Here is a 19,777-nt window from a genome sequence, read left to right as displayed (position 1 = left end):
CAGCAGCCATGTGACTAACTTAACAAATGCACTCATCAACTGTGACAAGAAAGGCTGTAAATTGGGGGGAAATTTACTTAACACATGTCTCACTTAACAACAGGCTCAATTATGGTCATAAGTTGAGGACTACCTGTACAGTAGAAAAGCAATTGGATTTATTGAACTGTGCTCTAACGCAGTGTTTCCCAACCAGTGTGCCGGGGCACACTAGTGTGCCGTCAGACATGGTCTGGTGTGCCGTGGGGATACGGCCCACCAAGGCCATTTATCCGGCCTGCCACCAGCCGCCCCCATCCGAACATAAACATTCCCCGCACAATCCCTCCAGCTGTCAGCAACAGGAAGAGTGGAGGCACAGGGAATGCTCACTGACCAATCACCTCCTAGGATTCATCCCGACTGCTAGCGATGAACCAATAGCAGGCCGCCTCTCATCCATACCCAGGAAGATCCCCACTCAGGCTGCCGTGCACTTGTCATTGTGTGGCCGCGGCGAGTAGCTGAAACTGCTACTCCTCCCCATGGTCCTGATTTCTAATCCTGGTCAGGACTGGAGGTAAATGTTGCCACCACCAGATGAAGCCTCAGCCTCAGCTGGTCATGTCTATCCTGATGGTGTATATAGACATTATTATGCATAATATATGCATAATATGTACTCTGTACTGAGTATCATTTTGTGTAGGTTTGGTTGGTGGAGTGCCCCAGGATTTTGTAAATGTGAATAATGTGCCGTGGCTCAAAAAAGGTTGAAAATCACTGCTCTAACGGTACCAAAATAAAACCATGTGCACTTTTCAACATACTGGTATTTTTTTTTCATTAGACAGCAAGTGATCAACTCTTACCTGAGGGTTAACTGGTTCCAAGAACTCAATCTGAAATGTGTAAATATTGTCCCCTTTAGCTCCATGGCCATGAGCTAGAAAACCAAAAATATACATCCTGTTTTTACCAATTCTAGAAAAGCAATTGTATAACTGTAGCAAATCAGATCCTTCTCTAATTAGACACTAGCAGTTTCGAAGGAGGCTTTCCAAATTAAATGTCAAAATGTCAACATTTCTCTTGAAAAGGGGTTGGTAGTGGAACATTAGCATGGAGGGAAGGAGAAACTTGGAGAAAGAAGCATAATTTTGAGGTTTAAGGAAATAATTGTGATTTTGTTTATTGATTGATTGATCTAATTTATAGGCCGTCCAATTCCTTCCGGACTCTGGATGGCGTACAACATCTAATATATATATATATATAAACAGTTAAAAGCCCAGAGGGAAAAAGAAAATAAAAATCATTCATATCTTTAGGCTGGATCTGATGGTACTATATTGCTCAACAGCCCCAGGCCTGCCGGCAGAGCCAGGTTTTCATGGCTTTTAAGAAGGCCAGCAGGATGGGGGCAGTACGGACCTCCGGGAATAGCTGGTTCCAGAGAGCTGGGGCCACCACAGAGAAGGCTCTTCCGCATGGCCCCGCCAACTGACACTGTCTAGCCGACGGGACCCGGAGGAGGCCAACCCTGTGGGCCCTTATTGGTCGCTGGGAGCTATGTGTCAGAAGACGGTCCTGTAAATAGTTTGGCCCTAAGCCATGTAGGTGATAACCAACGCTTGAATAGACACAAGACAGAGAATCAATCAATCAGCTCAGCGTCCGTTTCGGAATGAGTGGCATATAATAATAATTAATAATAATAATAATTTATTAGATTTGTATGCCGCCCCTCTCCGAAGACTCAGGGCGGCTCACAACAACGATAAAAACAATATTATACTGGCACAAATCTAATATTAAAAAAAAAAACCTAAAAACCCTATCATAATTAAAAACCAAACAGCACATACATACCAAACATAAATTATAATAAGCCTGGGGGAAAGGTGTCTCAAATCCCCCATGCCTGGTGGTATAGGTGGGTCTTAAGTAGTTTACGGAAGACAAGGAGGGTGGGAGCAATTCTAATCTCCGGGGGGAGTTGATTCCAGAGGGCCGGGGCCGCCACAGAGAAGGCTCTTCCCCTGGGGCCCGCCAGACGACATTGTTTAGTCAACGGGACCCGGAGAAGGCCAACTCTGTGGGACCTTATCGGCCGCTGGGATTCGTGCGGTAGCAGGCGGTTCCGGAGGTATACATAAATAGACCTTTATTACAGTCAAAGACCATCAATATAATAATAATAATTAATTAATTAATTATTTTAAAAAACAGAACATCCAAGCGGCATATAAATGCAACACATAAATAAATAAATAAATCAGAATAGAGCTGGAAGGGACTTTGGAGGTCTTCTAGTCTAGCCCTGTGCTCAAGCCGGAAACCCTGTACCATTTCAGATTTCAAATTCTACGAAGTCAAATGGTTTCTTTTCTTTTTCCCCCCTAATACTTCAAAAGCCATCCTCCGACAACATGAGAGAGGCTTTGCGAAATGTGGGAGAGCAGGTTTTGCAAAGAAAAGAATCCAAAGGCCTTTTTTTCCCCCATAGCAAATAAACATTTACATAACAGTCCTAGAGGAACGTGAGCTCCTCTTATAAAACCCAACCTCAAAAGGAGTTACGGTTATCTTAACACGGAAGCAAAAACAGGCCAGGTATGAAAATTTTACGATCTTATTTAAATGAGGCTACGGACGGCATCTGTCTTAGAAAAACACCAGAACTAGGGCGTTGGGAATAATAAGTGGTTTGGTCTATGATTCCAATCCCCTAGCCCCTAACCGCCAACATTTCTCCCTTAGACTATCCACGATTGACCTCTCCAGGTTCCTAAGAGGTCAGTAAGGGGCGTACATAAGTGCACTAGTCTGTCTTCCGTCCCCTGTCCAATTGTCTCTCCTTTATCTCATATATCTTTTCTTCCTTCTCCTCTATTTTTGTATCTTTTCTTCTATCTTTTTCTTTATATATATTACTTTGTGTCTATTCTCTTCCATATGTATCGTGTATTGGACAAATGAATAAATAAATAAAATAAATCACAGGTATTCCTCCCTTTACAACGATCCATTTATTGACCCTTTGAAGTTATAACTGAAAACAGGGTGTTATGAACCGATTTTTATGCAGCATCCTATGGCTATGTGATCAAAATTCAGACACTTGGCAACTGGCAGATATTTACGACAGTCATGTGATCACCTTTCGAGAGTTTTTGACAAGGGAAAGACAGATTCATTTAACAACCATGTTACTAACTTAACAACTGCACCGAAAGGCTTAACAACTTTGAGAAGAAAAATAATAAATTGAGGTAAAATTCACTTAACAAATGGCTCATATTTATTTATTTATTTATTTATTTATTAGACTTGTATGCCGCCCCTCTCCGAAGACTCAGGGCGGCTAACAACAATATAAAAAGACAATGTAAACAAATCTAATATTAAAAATAATCTAAAAAACCCCAATTTAAAGAACCACTCATACATACAAGCATACCATGTATAAATTCTATAAGCCTAGGGGGAAAGGGAAAATTTCAATTCCCCCATGCCTGACGACAGAGGTGGGTTATAACGAGCTTGCGAAAGGCAAGGAGGGTGGGGGCAACTCTGATATCTGGGGGGAGTTGGTTCCAGAGAGTCGGGGCCACCACAGAGAAGGCTCTTCCCCTGGGTCCCGCCAGACATCATTGTTTAGTCGACGGGACCCGGAGAAGGCCAACTCTGTGGGACCTAACTGGTCAGTGGGATTCGTGCGGCAGAAGGCGGTCCCGGAGATATTCTGGTCCGATGCCATGAAGGGCTTTATAGGTCATAACCAACACTTTGAATTGTGACCGGAAACCAATCGGCAACCAATGCAGACTGCGGAGTGTTGTATTGCAACATAAATTTTGGGCTCAATTGAGTCTGTAGGTGGATGACTACCTGTATGATGCCAGCTTATTTTGGGAGCACATCCCGTTATATAAACTAGAATGACAGAGCTGGCAGGGACCTTGGAGGTCTTCTAGTCCAACCCCGTGCGTCAGGCACGGAAATCATCGTGGGCGTTGGATCTTCAGGCCTGCCACATTTAGTGCTGTGGGAAACTGGGAGAGGGGGTTGTGTGAATGGGGAGATATTGTCAAAATAACATTCCTTTCTCTGAGAGTCAAGGTCACTCTGCCCTGGATCTGGAGGGGTGTTGCTGGGAGGCATCTCCAGTTGAGATGGTGCACTGATTGGACCATGTGGGTACTGGGGCAGGCGCTTGGACTTTCTTTTGAGTGAGGGAAAACCCAGAAACTTTCAGATTCGGGGTTTTCCCAGGTGTGTCAATATGACATCTCTAATAAATTGGAACTTTGAGGAAATCTATGCCTCGTAGTTTTCTTTCATTGGGGATGGAACACTGAACTTTGCTTAGGCAGGAAACCGTACATCACTTCAGACAAATGGTTATCTAATCTCATCTTTAAAACTTTATTTATTTATTTATTTATTTATTTTTATTTATTTTGTCCAATACACAAAGAGGGTTTAGTGGGTATATATCTATATACACATAGTAAAATACATGATGAAGGTTGTAGAGGAGATATTCATAGTAAAATATATCTATGAAAGAATAGAAAAGAAGATATAGGAATAGAACATATCAATGAAAGAATAGAAGAAGAGATATAGGAATAGAAGAAAGGTATAGGAGATATAGGAGAGCAATAGGACAGGGGACGGAAGGCACTCTAGTGCACTTGTACTCGCCCCTTACTGACCTCTTAGGAATCTGGATAGGTCAACCGTAGATAATCTAAGGGTAAAGTGTTGGGGGTTTGGGGATGACACTATGGAGTCCGGTAATGAGTTCGACGCTTCGACAACTCGGTTACTGAAGTCATATTTTTTACAGTCAACTTTGGAGCGGTTAATATTAAGTTTAAATCTGTTGTGTGCTCTTGTGTTGTTGTGGTTGAAGGCTTCCCCAAATATGCCCATGTTACACCAACACTCCGCAGTCTGCATTGGTTGCCGATCAATTTCCGGTCACAATTCAAAGTGTTGGTTATGACCTATAAAGCCCTTCATGGCACCGGACCAGATTACCTCAGGGACTGCACGAATCCCAGCAACCAGTTAGGTCCCACAGAGTGGATCTTCTCCGGGTCCCGTCAACTAAGCAATGTCGCCTGGCGGGACCCAGGGGAAGAGCCTTCTTTGTGGCGGCCCCAGCCCTCTGGAACCAACTCCCCCCAGAGATTAGAACTGCCCCCACCCTCCTTGCCTTTCGTAAACAACTTAAAACCCACCTCTGCCGCCAGGCATGGGGGAATTGAGATCCTCTTTCCCCCTAGGCCTTTACAATTCTATGCATGGTATGTATGTATGTATGTATGTTTGGTTTTTATATTAATAGATTTTTAATCATCAATACCAAATTATTATTGTACACTGTTTTATCGTCGCTGTTAGCCGCCCCGAGTCTCTGGAGAGGGGCGGCATACAAATCCAATAAATAAATAAATATAGGAGAGCAATAGGACAGGGGACGGAAGGCATTCTAGTGCACTTGTACTCGCCCCTTAAAATACTTCCAGTATTTTATAAATTATCATACATGCAGCAGGGAACATTTATTTTTTTATTATTTTGACTTGTATGCCGCCCAACTCCTTGCAGACTGGCAAACAATATAAAAACAGCAACAGAATTTTAAAAACCCTTAAATTAAACTATTCGTTCATTCAGCCGAGACAAGGTGGAACCTTTCACCGGCTCCAGGCCTGCCAGAAAAGCCATGTTTTTTACCACCTTCTGGGAGGCCAGGAGGGTGGGGATAGTGCGGCTCTCAGGAGGGAGTTGATTCCATAGAGCCGGAGCCGTATTTTACACATAAGAATTTGGAGGGGTTGCACAACCCAGAACGAGATAATTTTTTAGGGAAGTGCAAGAAGTAACTCGGGATCAATACATTTGTAGGAGATCTGGTTTTCTCTCACTATCAATGCATTCTTAAAATCCCAGAAATTTTACATACCGGTTAGCAAAATGAAACTTTTGAGTGCATTTTTTGGAAAAGCTCATTTTATCTTCAAAGAATCTGGGTGACAGAGTGAAAAACCTGCCTTTGGTTACTTGCCTGTTGCTTTATATTTATAATGCCTTTAAAAATTGATTTTATAAATTGAAATGCTAAAGATATTTTCTATGACGAAATAATGAAAACTGGTTTACCTTTAAAATGGAGCACATTGTCTGTAATGGTAATGTTAGGATCCTAGGGGGGAAAAAAAGATAGTTACTTGCGTTTCAATTACAAGTTATCCTCGACTTACGACCAAAGCTTTGGCAGGCCTCCCTGTGGGCGACCCATTTTACGACAGTCACAACTTCCAACTGTAATTAACCGGCTTTGTTACTGTTACTGTTACTGTAAGTTCAAGACTAGCTCTCATTTTTTTCGATCAACAGAGATCTGTTCATATTGCATGGGTTCTGCGTGGAATATAGTTAACCCTCGATTTACGGCTCTTCTCCTGGATCCCTTAGTCGACGGGACCCGGAGAAAGCCAACTCTGTGGGACCTAATCGGTTGCTGGGATTCGTGCGGCAGAAGGCAGTCCCGGAGGTAGTACATAGCTACCATAGTACATAGGTAGCTCATAGCTACAGGGCCAGATCTTACAGGAAAACCTGGGAGCAAATGTCCCAAGCCTTTCAGATTCCCACATTTTTTTTAAAAAAAAAGGGTGCAAGAAATGCTTTTCAGCTGGCTTCCCTTTGGCGCAGTGCCAAAGGATCTCAGTGGACATTTGAAAACCATTGGAATTGACAAAATCTCCATCTGTCAATTGCAAAAGGCCGCTTCACTGGGATCCGCACACATAATTTGCCGCTACATCACGCAGTCCTAGGTGCTTGGGAAGCGCCCGACTGGTGATGAAATACGAAATCCAGCATAGTGATCTCGTTTGCTGAGTTGTATTGACATCATAATTATTATTATTATTGTTGTTGTTGTTGTTATTATTGTTGTTACTACCGTATTATTATATTATTATTATTAATATTAATATTATTATTTATTAGATTTGTATGCCGCCCCTCTCCGAGGGCTCACAACACATAATACATGAGATACAAATCCAATATTAAAAACAATTTTGAAACCCTTGTGAAAAACAATCATACAGTTCAGGCAAACTATACATGAAATGGAACAGCTAGGGGTATGTCAGTTTCCTCAAGCCTGGTGATCCAAGGAGGAGGGGGTCCTCACTTACCACCCTGCGTGCATGTGGTACCCCACCCGCTTCCCCTTCCTCAGCATCTCTCTTCTTCCCCCCCCCTGGCCCCAGCCAAACCCAAGCAGACCACCCCACCGAAGCCTAGGAGCCTTCCCACAACCCCTCCTTCCAAGCAAGGCCTGGGGGCAGAAGGCACAGCTGCCCCCACCCGCTCCCCTTCCATGCCCAGGAAGCCTAGCCTGGGGCAGAGCGCCCAGGAGATCATCCATACCCACCTGCCATCCATGCAAAGCCCACAGCTTCACTTGCCCACGGAAACCCCCCTCCCACCCAGAAAGTTGCAGGGTAGCGGCAGCACCAGGCCCCTTGACATGCATTGGGGGGTGGAGAGGTGGCTAATGCATGCAGGATCCCCTTCCTCGGATCCCGTGCCTTCATCTAAGCCAGGCCAGGCAGGCATGGGGTGCCCCTACCACCATCACCAGCCTGCCGCCACTCCCCACGCAGGAGGGGAAGGCGTGGAGGGCGCCTTGGATAGGAGGGGCAGGACGGGCCGGCTCGTTGCGTGGGTACCAGGCAAGCCCCCCACACACAAAAAAACCCCTAATCTCCCACCCGCGGGAGCAGCCCCCCCCCCCTTCCCCGGGTTACCTGCACGTCGCTGAGCTCCACGCGCAAGAAGAGCTCGGGATGCCGCTGCGCCCAATGCACCTGCGGGGTCAGGTTCGCCATCGCGCCGGCCCAGGCGGGGAGGAAGCGGGCGGGGAAGGCTGTGCTGCTGCGCGCCGGAGGCGGGAGGAGGAGGAGGCGGAGGAAGGGAAGAAGGGAGGCCGGGCAAGTCGCCGGCCGCCCCGCCGAGAACGCCTCTCCAGCGGCGGCGGCGGCTGCGCTTCTCGCCCAGTAAGTGCCGCTGCAAGCCGGGGTCTTTCTGGGCAGCCCTGCTGGGAGTGGCAAGTAACGGGGCCGCTGCCAGGCTTGGGCCCCCGAAGGCAAGGCCGGGAGCTCTCTGACTAAGCCCGAGTAGGGCACCCCCTGGGCAGGGAGGCCAGGCTTGGGCACCCGGCAGGGCGAGGGGCTCCGCGAGGGTCAAGGCCGGGTGGGGGTCCTCCTGGAACTGACAAGCAACGAGGCCGCTGGCAGGCTCAGGCGCCCCGGCAAGAGGCAGGGAAGGCAGGGCGAGGGGCTGGCGGGGGGTGGAGGGTCCTGGCTAAGCCCAGATAGATAGCGCCCCTCCCCGGGCAGCAATACCCGGCTGAGGCACTCTGGCAAGAGGCAAGGCCGGGCGAGGGCCTTGGGCCTTTGAGGGTGGGTGGGCACTGGTGGAGCCCCAAGTGGGGGTCCTTCTGGGCAGCCCCGCTAGAATTAGAATTATTATTATTATTATTATTATTATTATTATTATTATTATTATTATTATTATTATCATTATTATCCTAGCAGGCCGAGGTGCTTCTGGGGGAGCTCTCTGACTAAGCCCGAGTAGGGCACCCCCTGGGCAGGGAGGCCAGGCTTGGGCACCGGGCAGGAGGAAGGGGAGCAGTGGTTCTTAACCTGGGGGTCGGGTCCCCTTTGGGGGTCGAACGACCATTTCACAGGGGTCGCCTAAGACCTTTAGAAAAGACAACTTTCCCATGGTGTTAGGAACTAAAGCTTCTGTTCTGGTGCCTTGGAACATATTTTTACAATTGGACCAATCAGGTGTTTACAGTGGAGGGTGTCCCTCTGATCTTCCTGCCAATCAGCTTAAAGCTCTGTTGGGAGAATTGGCACTAGACTTATGGTTGGGGGTCACCACAACATGAGGAACTGTATTAAGGGGTGGCAGCATTAGCAAAGTTGACCACTGAAGGGGAGGCTGAGGGAGGCCGGGCGGGGGTTCTTCTGGGCAGCCCTGCTGGAACTTGGCAGGCCGTGGGAGGTCTCCCTGCCAAGCTCGGGTGCCCCAGCAGGAGGGAGGGAAGGAGAGGGTCCAAGGGGGTGGATTGCCCTCTACTCTTCCCTACAAGGGCTCCAAGCAGGGGGGGAGGCAGTAATCGGCAGCCAGTTGCTTTACTGTCACGCTGTGGCTGTGGCTTGTTTTATGGGTGTGGCTTGATGGTCATGTGACCAGGTCAGAGTGGCTTGCCAGTCATGTGACCAGATGGGAGTGGCTTGAACGATCATCATCGTTCAAGTGAACTGTTAAGTCCTTGACTTACAACCTTTGCCATTTTCTGGGGTGAGAACTTGCTTTGCATTTCCCGCGCTCTCCTTCCTGGGTCGCCCCCCCCCCGCCTCAGGCTTGGTAGCTAGGCGAACGGGTGCCAATCAGCTGTTGAGAAAAGAGAGGGGAGGAAAAGGGCCCCCTGCAACCCCTGCTGGTGCTGGTCTCCCTGCCGCTTACCGAGGAGGACGAGGAGGATGGGAGGGAGGGAGGGATTTAAAAATATGGGAAAGCCGAGGGAGAGTTACAAGGTTATTATTGCCGCATGACACTTTTCATCTCAGCTGCAGGTGGAGCAAAGGCTTTGCAAGGGGGAAAAGTGCAGCCCAGGCCACTTTGGTATGGCTCAGCTCGGCTCAGCTCTCCTTTTCCCCCCTGCTGCTGCTTCTGTGCGCTCTTTGCTTTTTTCCTCTTTCCTCCTTCCTGGACTCAGGAGGTGGCCGTGTGATGCTGGAGGGGAGCCGGGCAGGAGAGAGGGAAGCTCGTCCGAGGCCAGAAGGAGGAAAGAGGAAAAAATCAAGGAATGCAGACACAGCAGCAGCAGCAGGAGGGAAAAAAAGGAGAGCTGAGCCGAGACCAGTAATCCAGGAAGTGGCTGCCGCCGGTCAGCTGGAGCTGGGCACGCATCTTCATTTCGGCTGGTGGAACTGCGTTCCACCCCACCCTGCCTGCTGCCCACCCCTATGGTTTCCTCCGTGCCCGGCGGGGCGGTGTGGGCAGGAGGGCGGCAGGAGGGAGCGGTGGCTCCGGAGCTGGGGAAGGGAAGCAGCAGCCCCGGGCAGGGTCGAGAAGAAGCCGGAGCAGCAGCAGACGCGGGCGAGGCCAAGCGAGGCAGTGCCCTCTGCAGCAGCCGGGCAGGTGGCTCCTATGCCCCGTGGTGGGGGGGGAGAGAGAGACCAAGGGTGGTGGGCGCTTGCCAGGCTGGGTGGGGACGATTGGACTCCCCCCTCTCACACGCACCGCCTCGTTTCTTTGCATGGCAGCCCCCCCTCTGGAATTTATGGTGGTGGAATCCCCTGGCTGCCCCCTATGGGTGGGTGCATGGCTGTCTCCAGCCATGCCAGGTTCTGGACACGCTGCCAGTCCAGACGTCATCGTGGCCCCGTCTCCCACTGCATGTCATTTGTCCCCCAGCATAAAAGAGGGTTTCCTTCAGGATCTCTAGAAATCCCTATCCACATAAGGTCCTATCCTAACCCTATACATAGCAATAGCATTTAGACTTATATACAGAATCAGCCTCTTGCCCCCAACCATCGGAAGGACCGAAGGCTGAGTCAACCTTGAGCCGGTGGTGAGATTTGAACTGCTGAACTACAGCTAGCAGTAAGCTGAAATAGCTGGCAGTGCTGCACTCTAGGCAGCTCACAGCAAAAATATAAAGACTTTGTGCTTATAGTTTAATGCATGTTGATTTTCTCTCTCTTTTGGTATAGCAAAGAGCACTTGTCTCCAAACAAACTGGTAATTTGTACAAGTCCCTTATCAGTTCTGTGATACTTAGCTTGCAGCTATGAGGCAATTCACAGTCCTTCTTCTTTCACAAAGTGAAACACACTTTGCCCTGGTTTAGTTTCAAAGCGGGGGAAAATCAGCACACAAAAGGTCAAAGTCAGTAAAGCAGGCACGAAACACCACGATCAGATAATCCTGCACAATGGCCAGACCCACAGGCTGCTATTTATAGCAGCCTCACTAATTATCACAGCCCCACTCAACCACAGGTGGCCTCATTTTCTTTGCTAATAATCTCTCAGTTGTTGTTGCCTATGCATCGCTCTCCGCATGCATGGCTGTATCATTAACTCTTGTTCTGAATCCAAGGAGGAGCTAGATATTTGATCTTCTGAGCTGTCTGCCACACTCTCCTCCTCCCTGTCACTCATGTCTTCTTGGTCAGAGGAGCCTTCATCAGCAGATTCCACGGGGGGGGGGGCAAAACAGGCCTGCAGCATGTGGATGTCTCCCCCACATCCACAGTCCTTGGGGCAGGAGCTGGGCCAGAGCTAACCGCAACACCTCTACTTCACGGAAATTCATTTTTCACGGGTGATCTTGGAACGCATCCCTCGCGTAAAACGAGGGATCACTGTATTTCTTTCCCAGAGTCCAAGATGCGTGGTGGCATCAGCCATGAAGACTGAGCAACCCACCCTGGAAATCTTTGAGATGGCCGAGTGCAAGGAAAATGTGGCGCCCGTTGAGGAGACGGCCAAGCTGGAACCATATTATGTGGAGAGGTATTCATGGAGTCACCTGAAGAAGCTCCTGACAGATACCAGGAAACATCAGAGCTGCCTGATGGCCAAAGCGCCCCACGACTTTATGTTTGTGAAGAGGAATGATCCAGAATGTCCTCATTCACATCGGGTGTACTACCTGGGTGAGTTGACTATCCCCAAAAGGGCAGGATGTTAAGCAATGACACAGAGGTGGGTTCCTCCTGGTTAGGACCAGTTCACCCAAACCGCAAAGACTTAGATCTTGGAAAACATTCTTTGCAGAGAGTAACAATGAAAGAGCTTGCAAGCCAGCAAGAGCTGGGAACATTGTTAGAATCTGGTTAGGCTGAAAAGAAAAATTCTGAGCAAACAGAGCAATGAAAAAAATCCGCAAAGAATTAGAGCTTGGAAAACATTATTTGCAGAGAATAACAATGAAAGAGTTTGCAAGCCAGCAAGAGCTGGGAACATTGTTAGAATCTGGTTAGAGTGGAAAGAAAAATTCTTAGCAAATAGAGCAATTGAAAAAAGCCGCAAAGACTTAGAGCTTGGAAAACATTATTTGCAGAGAATAACAATGAAAGACCTTGCAAGCCAGTAAGAGCGGGGAACATTATTAACACCTGGTTAGGGCTGGAAAGAAACATTTGGAGCAAGCAATGAAAGAAACTCTGCAAAGACTTAGGGCTTTCTTCTTCATGGCCAGTAACAATTAAAGAACCTGCAAGATAAAAGCTGGGAAGATCATTAGCATCTAGTTAGGGCTTGGGGGAAAAAGCTTCAAAAAAAGCTGCATGCAGAATATAAGATGCACCTGAATTTTCAGCCTCTTTTAGGGAGGAAAAAGGTGCATTTTATACTCCAAAAAAAAATATAGCAGGTGTTCTGTCGGGCTCTCTGGTAGAATCCTCCCAAAAATTCACAGGTACAAATTTCAGACATACACACGTTTGAAAATTCAAAACAATGTTCGTTATAATGAAAATTCACTTAAACCAAGTCCTCTTTTGGTATAGCAAAGAGCACTGGTCTCCAAACAAACTGGTAATTTGTACAAGTCCCTTATCAGTTCTGTGATACTTAGCTTGCAGCTGTGAGGCAATTCACAGTCCTTCTTTCACAAAGTGAAACAGACTTTGCTCTGGTTTAGCTTCAAAGCGGGGGGAAATCAGCACACAAAAAGTCAAAGTCAGTAAAGCAGTCACGAAACACAAGGGTCAGATAATCCTCCACAATGGCCTCACTAATTACCACAGCCCCACCCACCCACAGGTGGCCTCATTTTCTTTGATAATAATCTCTCAGTTGTTGCTACCTATGCATCGCTCTCCGCATGCGTGGCTGTATCATTAACTCTTGTTCTGAATCCAAGGAGGAGCTAGATAATTGGTCTCCTTCTGAGCTGTCTGCCCCACTCTCCTCCTCCCTGTCACTCATGTCTTCTTGGTCAGAGGAGCCTTCATCATCAGATTCCACCGGGGGCAAAACAGGCCTGCAGCATGTGGATGTCTCCCCCAGAGCTAACCACAACAGTATGTATTCGTTTGTTTGTTTATGAGGCATCTCTAGGCAGTTGCAAAGACATCTATGCTCCCCATAGCCACTTTTTTGCTCGCTTTTTCCAAATATGCTTGGGAATTTAGATCCACAATGCTGAAGTACATCTGGCTTGGTTCCTCCTTTTTTAATCTTAAGAATTGTTCTTGTTTCTCTTAAGATGGCTCTCTTGATGTTAGGAATTTGTATTTGGCTGTTCTGGATAGGTCTCTGGCTCTGCATGGGATGTAACCACTAGGAAATACAGTAAATGCATTTATAAATCAATTGGATAAGTCCATATGATAATTTCTGCTTGAGACTCTGGTAGTAAGAAGAAAAATTCAGTAGTTTTTTTTCTTCTTTCTTTCTTACTAATTAGCCATGTCAGGTGAAAACAGGGAAAATACCCTTTTTTATTCCGAAATCCCCAAAACGATAAACAAAGCTGCTATTCTTATGCTGCCTTGGAATCCTCTTATAGACCTCTGTCAGGTATGTTGTTTGGTTATTACTTCCCTCTTTATGCCTCATCTTTTTCCCTGAAACCATCATAAACCTTCTCTGTGGCGGCCCCGACCCTCTGGAACCAGCTCCCCCCGGAGATTAGGATTGCCCCTACCCTCCTTGCCTTTCGTGAACTCCTTAAAACCCACTTCTGTCGTCAGGCATGGAGGAACTGAGATATCTCCCCTTGCCTATGTAGTTCGATGTATGGTATGTTTGTGTGTATGCTTTTTAAATAATGGGTTTTTAGACTTTTAGTATTAGATTTGTTATTTCAGACTTTTAATATTAGATTTGTTGCTGTACATTGGAATACCTCCGGAACCGCCTTCTACCTCACGAATCCCAGCAGCCGATAAGGTCCCACAGAGTTGGCCTTCTCTGGGTCCCGTCGACCAAACAATGTCGTTTGGCGGGCCCCAGGGGAAGAGCCTTCTCTGTGGCGGCCCCGGCCCTCTGGAATCAACTCCCCCCGGAGATTAGAACAGCCCCCACCCTCCTTGTCTTTCGCATGTTACTCAAGACCCACCTATATCGCCTGGCATGGGGGAACTAAGACATCTCCCCCAGGCTTTCTTATATTTTATGTTTGGTATGTATGTGTTGTATGGTTTCTAACAGTTGGGGGTTTTTATATAATTTTTATTATTAGATTTGTTCCATTGTATACTGTTTTTATTACTGTTGTGAGCTGCCCCGAGTCTTCGGAGAGGGGCAGCATACAAATCTAATAAATTATTATTATTATTATTATTATTATTATTATTATTATTATTATTATTAATTACTGCTGTGAGCCACCCCGAGTCTGCAGAGAGGGGTGGCATACAAATATAATAATAATAATAATAATAATAATAATAATAATAATAATAATAATAATAATAATAATAAAAATAAAAATACGAGTCAGTTATCAAGCATCTCGAGAACACAGGGATGTTGCAATGGTCATATGTGTGAAATACATGTCCTAAGTCCCTTTTTTCAAAGGTCACTAAACAGATGGTTCTCAATCCAGGTCTGTCTAGTAAACAATCTTAGTTTCTCCTCTTCCGTTCTGTCCTCTCTCATCAGGCCAGCCTGGATTATGGGATGTACTCTCGAGAGGAGGAGCTGCTGCGGGAAAGGAAACGCACTGGCACCTTTGGGGTCGCCTCCTACGATTACCACCGGGAAAGTGGCACATTTTTATTCCAAGCTGGCAGTGGGATCTACCATGTCAAAGATGGCGGCCCAAATGCGTTCACGGTGAGCGGCTGTGACAGATGGCGGTTGTGTACCAGTTAGCACTGAACGAGAACTTCCCCAGAAGAATGGCGGCATCACGCTAGGGCAGTCATTTATTTTTATTTTATTTATTTGTTTTGTCCAATACACAATGAGGGTTTTAGTGGGTATATATCTATATACACATAGTAGAATACATGATGAAGGTTGTAGAGGAGATACTCATAGTAAAATATATCTATGAAAGAATAGAAAAGAAGATATAGTAATAGAACATATCAATGAAAGAATAGAAGAAGAGATATAGGAATAGAAGAAAGGTATAGGAGATATAGGAGAGCAATAGGACAGGGGACGGAAGGCACTCTAGTGCACTTGTACTATATATACTTGTACTATATTTTATTATTTATTTATTTATTTATTATTTATTGGATTTATATGCCGCCCCTCTCCGCAGACTCGGGGCGGCTCACAACAATGGTGAAGAACAGTACATAGTAACAAGTCTAATATTTAAAAATCTAGATTACAGTTTTAGATTAAAAAGTCCAAAAAGAAAACCCCAATATATAAAAAACAACACACAATCGAATCATACACAAAAAACTACATGGGCAAGGGGGAGATGTTTCAATTCCCCCATGCCTGACAGCAGAGGTGGGTTTTAAGGAGTTTACGAAAGGCAAGGAGGGTGGGGGCAATCCTGATCTCTGCCAAAATAGCACACATCGCATGCTTGTGCGTGTTCACACTCTTATTCAATGCCACCCATACCTCACGCGCCCCCGTTTTCTGAATTCCGATGGGCTCAGTAGGCCCATTTTTTGCTTTCAATGAGCTCCAGAGGCTTTATTGGAGCTTGGGAAAGGCAAAAATGCCCTCCGCTGCCCCCCTGGAGAGCCTCTGGAAGCCGAAAACACACTCCCAGAGCCTCCGTGAGAGTCAAAAAATCAGCCGGCGGGCACTCGCATGTGTACTGGAGCTAAGCTAGGGCAACAGCTCGCGTGCCAGCAGATATGGCTCTGCCTGCCACCTGAGGCATGCATGCCATAGGTCAGTAATGGGGAACCTATGGCACAGGTGCCCCAGGTGGCACGCAGAGCCATATCTGCTGGCACACGAGCCGTTGCCCTAGCTCAGCTGCAATGTGCATGTGTGTGCCAGCCAGCTGGTTTTTGGCTCACAGAGAGGCTCCAGGAGGGCGTTTTTGGCTTCCAGAGACCCTCCGTGAGGATGGGGGAGGCCGTTTTTACCCTCTCCCAGATCCAGAGAAGCCTTTGGAGCCTGGGGAGGGCGAAATATAAGCCTACGGGGCCCACCAGAAGTTGGGAAATAGGCTGTTTCCACCCTCCAGAGGGCTTGAGGGGTGAGAGCTGTTTTTGCCCTCCCCAGGCATTGAATTATGGGTGTGGGCACTTGCACATGCATGATAGCGCTTGTGCACGCTTTTTCGGCACCAGAAGAAAAAAAGGTTCGCCATCACTGCCCTAGGTTAACCATCACGGCACTAGGGATCTGAAAATAATTTATGTTCTGCAGAGGCAGGAAGGAGAAAATTGGTCCTGCCGGAGGGATGGCGATGGATGGAGGACAGGTTTTGTTGCTGAACCTGCGTGGTTCTCCTTCTCTCCCAGCTTCCAGCCATCATTCCCTGGTGGAGCCTTGGAGCAACCTTTTTGGCTGCTGAACCCCATGATTCTTATTACTATTTTATTATTTGTATTTATTTATTTATTTAACATATTTTATTTTTAAATGCACAATACAAAAACTAAAATCAAAAACAGACATTCAAAGAAAGAGGGAAAAAAGGGAAAAGAAAATACATAACAGAAGAAAAACAAAAGGAATTTTAGAATTACAAAAATAAAATAAAATAACAATTGGAGAGATATTTGCTCTCTCCTTCCTTCCTTCCTTCCTTATTTTGTTTTGTAAATTTACAATATAATAATATTCAAACTTGCGAATTACCATATTTATATTTTCACCTTTTCCTAAAGTAGTTATATTTCTTAATATCAAACAAAATGTTTTTTCCTATCATTCGTTTTAAAGTTATCACACAAACATATCATAACAAGAAAAAAAACAGCTTTAAAGGTATAAAAACAGTGATATCAAAAGAATAACAGAACTAACAAACAATTCTAATCTGTAAATATTATGACATAACTCAATTAAGGAAAAAAGGTCTTAATTTCAATTTTGGTAAAGTTCCTTTTGATGATGTAGGAAATAGCTAATTATTCTCAATTATTTTTGTTTTTTGTAGCCAATTTGTCCCAAATTTTGTAGAAGATTGTATCTTCTCTGTCTTTAATCCTCATTGTTAACCTATTTTTATTGATTGATTGATTTTGTCCAATACACAATAATACACAATGAAGGTAATAGAGGATACCTTCAAGTAAAATATGTTAGAGGAAGAAAAGAGGGGAGAGTATAGGAATAAAAATGTATCAATTGGAGAATAGAAGAAAAGATATAGGTATAGAAAAGAAGATATAGAAGATATAGGAGAGACAATAGGACAGGGGTCGGAAGGCACATTAGTGCACTTATACACACCCCTACTGACCTCTTAGGAATCTGGATAGGTCATCTGTGGACAGTCTAAGGGGGAAATGTTGGGGGTTACGGGATGATATTACGGAGTCCAGTAATGAGTTCCACGCTTCAACGACTCTATTACTAAAGTCGTATTTTTTTACAATCAAGTTTAGAGTGGTTAATATCAAGCTTGAATCTGTTGTGTGCTCTTTGTTGTTGCAATTGAAGCTGAAGTAGTCTTTGACAGGCAGGACGTTGCAGCATATGATCTTGTGGGCAGTACTTAGATCATGTTTGGGGCGTCGTAGTTCTAAGCTTTCAAGACCGAGGATTGTCAGTCTAGTTTCGTAGGGGATTCTGTTTCGGGCATGTTCTGCCTGACCGGGCTCAGGCGATAATTAACAGTCCAGGAAAGAAGGTCAGACACACACTTGCATTGCTAATCAGCAAACTTGTATTAAACATAAAAGAAAAGGCTAAAGAAAACTGTCCTTATTTTCAGGAGTAAAACACAGTTCGAGGTGAAAATTCAGCTAGATACAAAGTTCATGAAAAAGCAAACAAATACTAAATCCACGTAGCAGAGACGTTCCAAGAGTTCTCTGAATTTTTGAAGCACGAGAGCAGCTAGTCCCAGAGTTTTCAGCTCCCACTTGCCTGACAATGCTAGGTTGAAATCCAAAGGCCAGAGCAGAGACTTCAAAGCAGGAACCACAAAGCCACACAAACCACATAGATAAACATCCACAGTTTGCCTCTGCCTCTGTTCTCTTTTATAACTGTAGCCCTCATTATGGGAACCACACCCAGCCCTCATTCTGTGAACCACACCCAAACATAGGTGACACCAGAATCACCGTTGATAATCCCTTAATTGAGCCCTGCGTTGCATTGCTCTCCGGCTACGCATATTAATTATCTGTTCGGCATCCGAATCCAGAGAAGAGAGGCTATCCAATGGGCTGCCTGCCAAGTCCCCTGGACTATCTGCCAGTTCCTTTGAGCTGTCTGCCAACTCCTCTGAACCATCTGCTACATCCTCTGAGCTGTCTGCCATGTTTTCCTGGCTGTCAGCCATGCTTTCGCAATCACTCTGTGACGCATCTCTCACAGACGTGGGAGCAGCAGCCGACCCAAGGCCAAACACAACAGGGCAGAGGAGTGAGGGGCTCTTCTGGTGAAGTATCTGGTTCAAAAGGGTCCTTTCTGTTGTGGTTAGCTCTGGCCCAGCTCCTGCCCCAAGGTCTGGGGAGACATCCACATGGTGCAGGCCTGTTTTGCCCACGGTGGAATCTAATGATGAAGGCTCCTCTGACCAAGAAGACATGAGTGACAGGGAGGAGGAGAGTGGGACAGACAGCTCAGAAGGAGATCAATTATCTCTCTCCTCCTTGGATTTGGAACAAGAGTTAATGATACAGCCACGCATGCGGAGAGCGATGCATAGGCAGCAACAACTGAGAGATTATTATCAAAGAAAATGAGGCCACCTGTGGTTGGGTGGGGCTGTGGTAATTAGTGAGGCTGCTATAAATAGCAGCCTGTGAGTTTGGCCATTGTGGAGGATTATCTGACTGTTGTGTTTCGTGCCTGCCTTGCTGACTTCGACCTTTGTGTACTGATTTTTCCCGCTTTGAAACTAAACCAGGGCAAAGTGTGTTTCACTTTGTGAAAGAAGAAGGACTGTGAATTGCCTCACAGCTGCAAGCTAAGTATCACAGAACTGATAAGGGACTTGTACAAATTACCAGTTTGTTTGGAGACAAGTGCTCTTTGCTATATCAAAAGAGGGCTTGGTTTAAGTGAATTTTCATTATAAAGAACATTGTTTTGAATTTGCAAACGTGTGTGTGTCTGAAATTTGTACCTGTGAATTTTTGGGAGGAGTCTACCAGAGAGCCCGACGGAACACCTTTCCATGTTTTTTTATCATTGCAGCAACAACCCTTGCAGCCCAATCTGGTTGAGACCAGTTGCCCGAATATTCGGATGGATCCGAAGATCTGCCCCGCAGACCCCAACTGGACTGCCTTTATTCACAGCAAGGATATCTGGATCTCCAACCTGGCCACCAAAGAAGAGCAGAGGTTAACCTTTGTACATAAAGGTCAGGGGCGGGTTGCACTTACCTACATAGCGGTGTGCTGAACGCACATCATCATGTTTCACGCGCGTGTCCCCTTGCGCAATTTTTTGTTTTTTTGAAATATTTTTAATAATTTTTTAAAATATAAGACAAGACAAAACATGCAACATTTAACACAAAAAGGAGCTGCAATTGCTCCGCTCAGTATAGAAGTCTTCTTAATACAGGGGGGGAAAAGAACTAATTCTAGTTCAGATCAATACAG

At 46.0% G+C, this 19,777-nt stretch overlaps 2 protein-coding genes across 5 annotated transcripts in view; one reads left to right on the top strand and one right to left on the bottom strand.

The window, feature by feature from the left end:
• The window catches only part of HACD3 (3-hydroxyacyl-CoA dehydratase 3), a 37,097-nt gene extending 28,762 nt beyond the window's left edge, over nucleotides 1-8,335 (bottom strand). The window contains exons 1-3 of the mRNA XM_070762303.1: nucleotides 7,824-8,335; nucleotides 6,160-6,202; nucleotides 852-925 (exon numbers count right to left, since the gene is read on the bottom strand). Coding sequence (XP_070618404.1) covers nucleotides 852-925; nucleotides 6,160-6,202; nucleotides 7,824-7,904 — 198 coding nt within the window. The 5' untranslated portion in view covers nucleotides 7,905-8,335. The remainder of the gene's footprint in view (nucleotides 1-851; nucleotides 926-6,159; nucleotides 6,203-7,823) is intronic.
• DPP8 (dipeptidyl peptidase 8) overlaps nucleotides 7,829-19,777 on the top strand; it is a 41,126-nt gene continuing 29,177 nt past the window's right edge. The window contains exons 1-5 of one of the 4 annotated variants that reach the window (XM_070762298.1): nucleotides 7,829-8,072; nucleotides 11,482-11,758; nucleotides 13,516-13,628; nucleotides 14,718-14,891; nucleotides 19,365-19,533. In XM_070762298.1, coding sequence (XP_070618399.1) covers nucleotides 7,863-8,072; nucleotides 11,482-11,758; nucleotides 13,516-13,628; nucleotides 14,718-14,891; nucleotides 19,365-19,533 — 943 coding nt within the window. In that variant the 5' untranslated portion in view covers nucleotides 7,829-7,862. Of the gene's footprint in view, nucleotides 8,162-11,481; nucleotides 11,759-13,515; nucleotides 13,629-14,717; nucleotides 14,892-19,364; nucleotides 19,534-19,777 lie in introns of all 4 variants that reach the window. The other 3 variants (XM_070762299.1, XM_070762301.1, XM_070762302.1) reach the window with 3 other exon arrangements.

This window comes from Erythrolamprus reginae, chromosome 10 (genome assembly GCF_031021105.1).
Source record: "Erythrolamprus reginae isolate rEryReg1 chromosome 10, rEryReg1.hap1, whole genome shotgun sequence".
Taxonomy (NCBI): Eukaryota; Metazoa; Chordata; class Lepidosauria; order Squamata; family Dipsadidae; genus Erythrolamprus; species Erythrolamprus reginae.
This window is presented reverse-complemented; position numbering and strand designations above follow the sequence as displayed.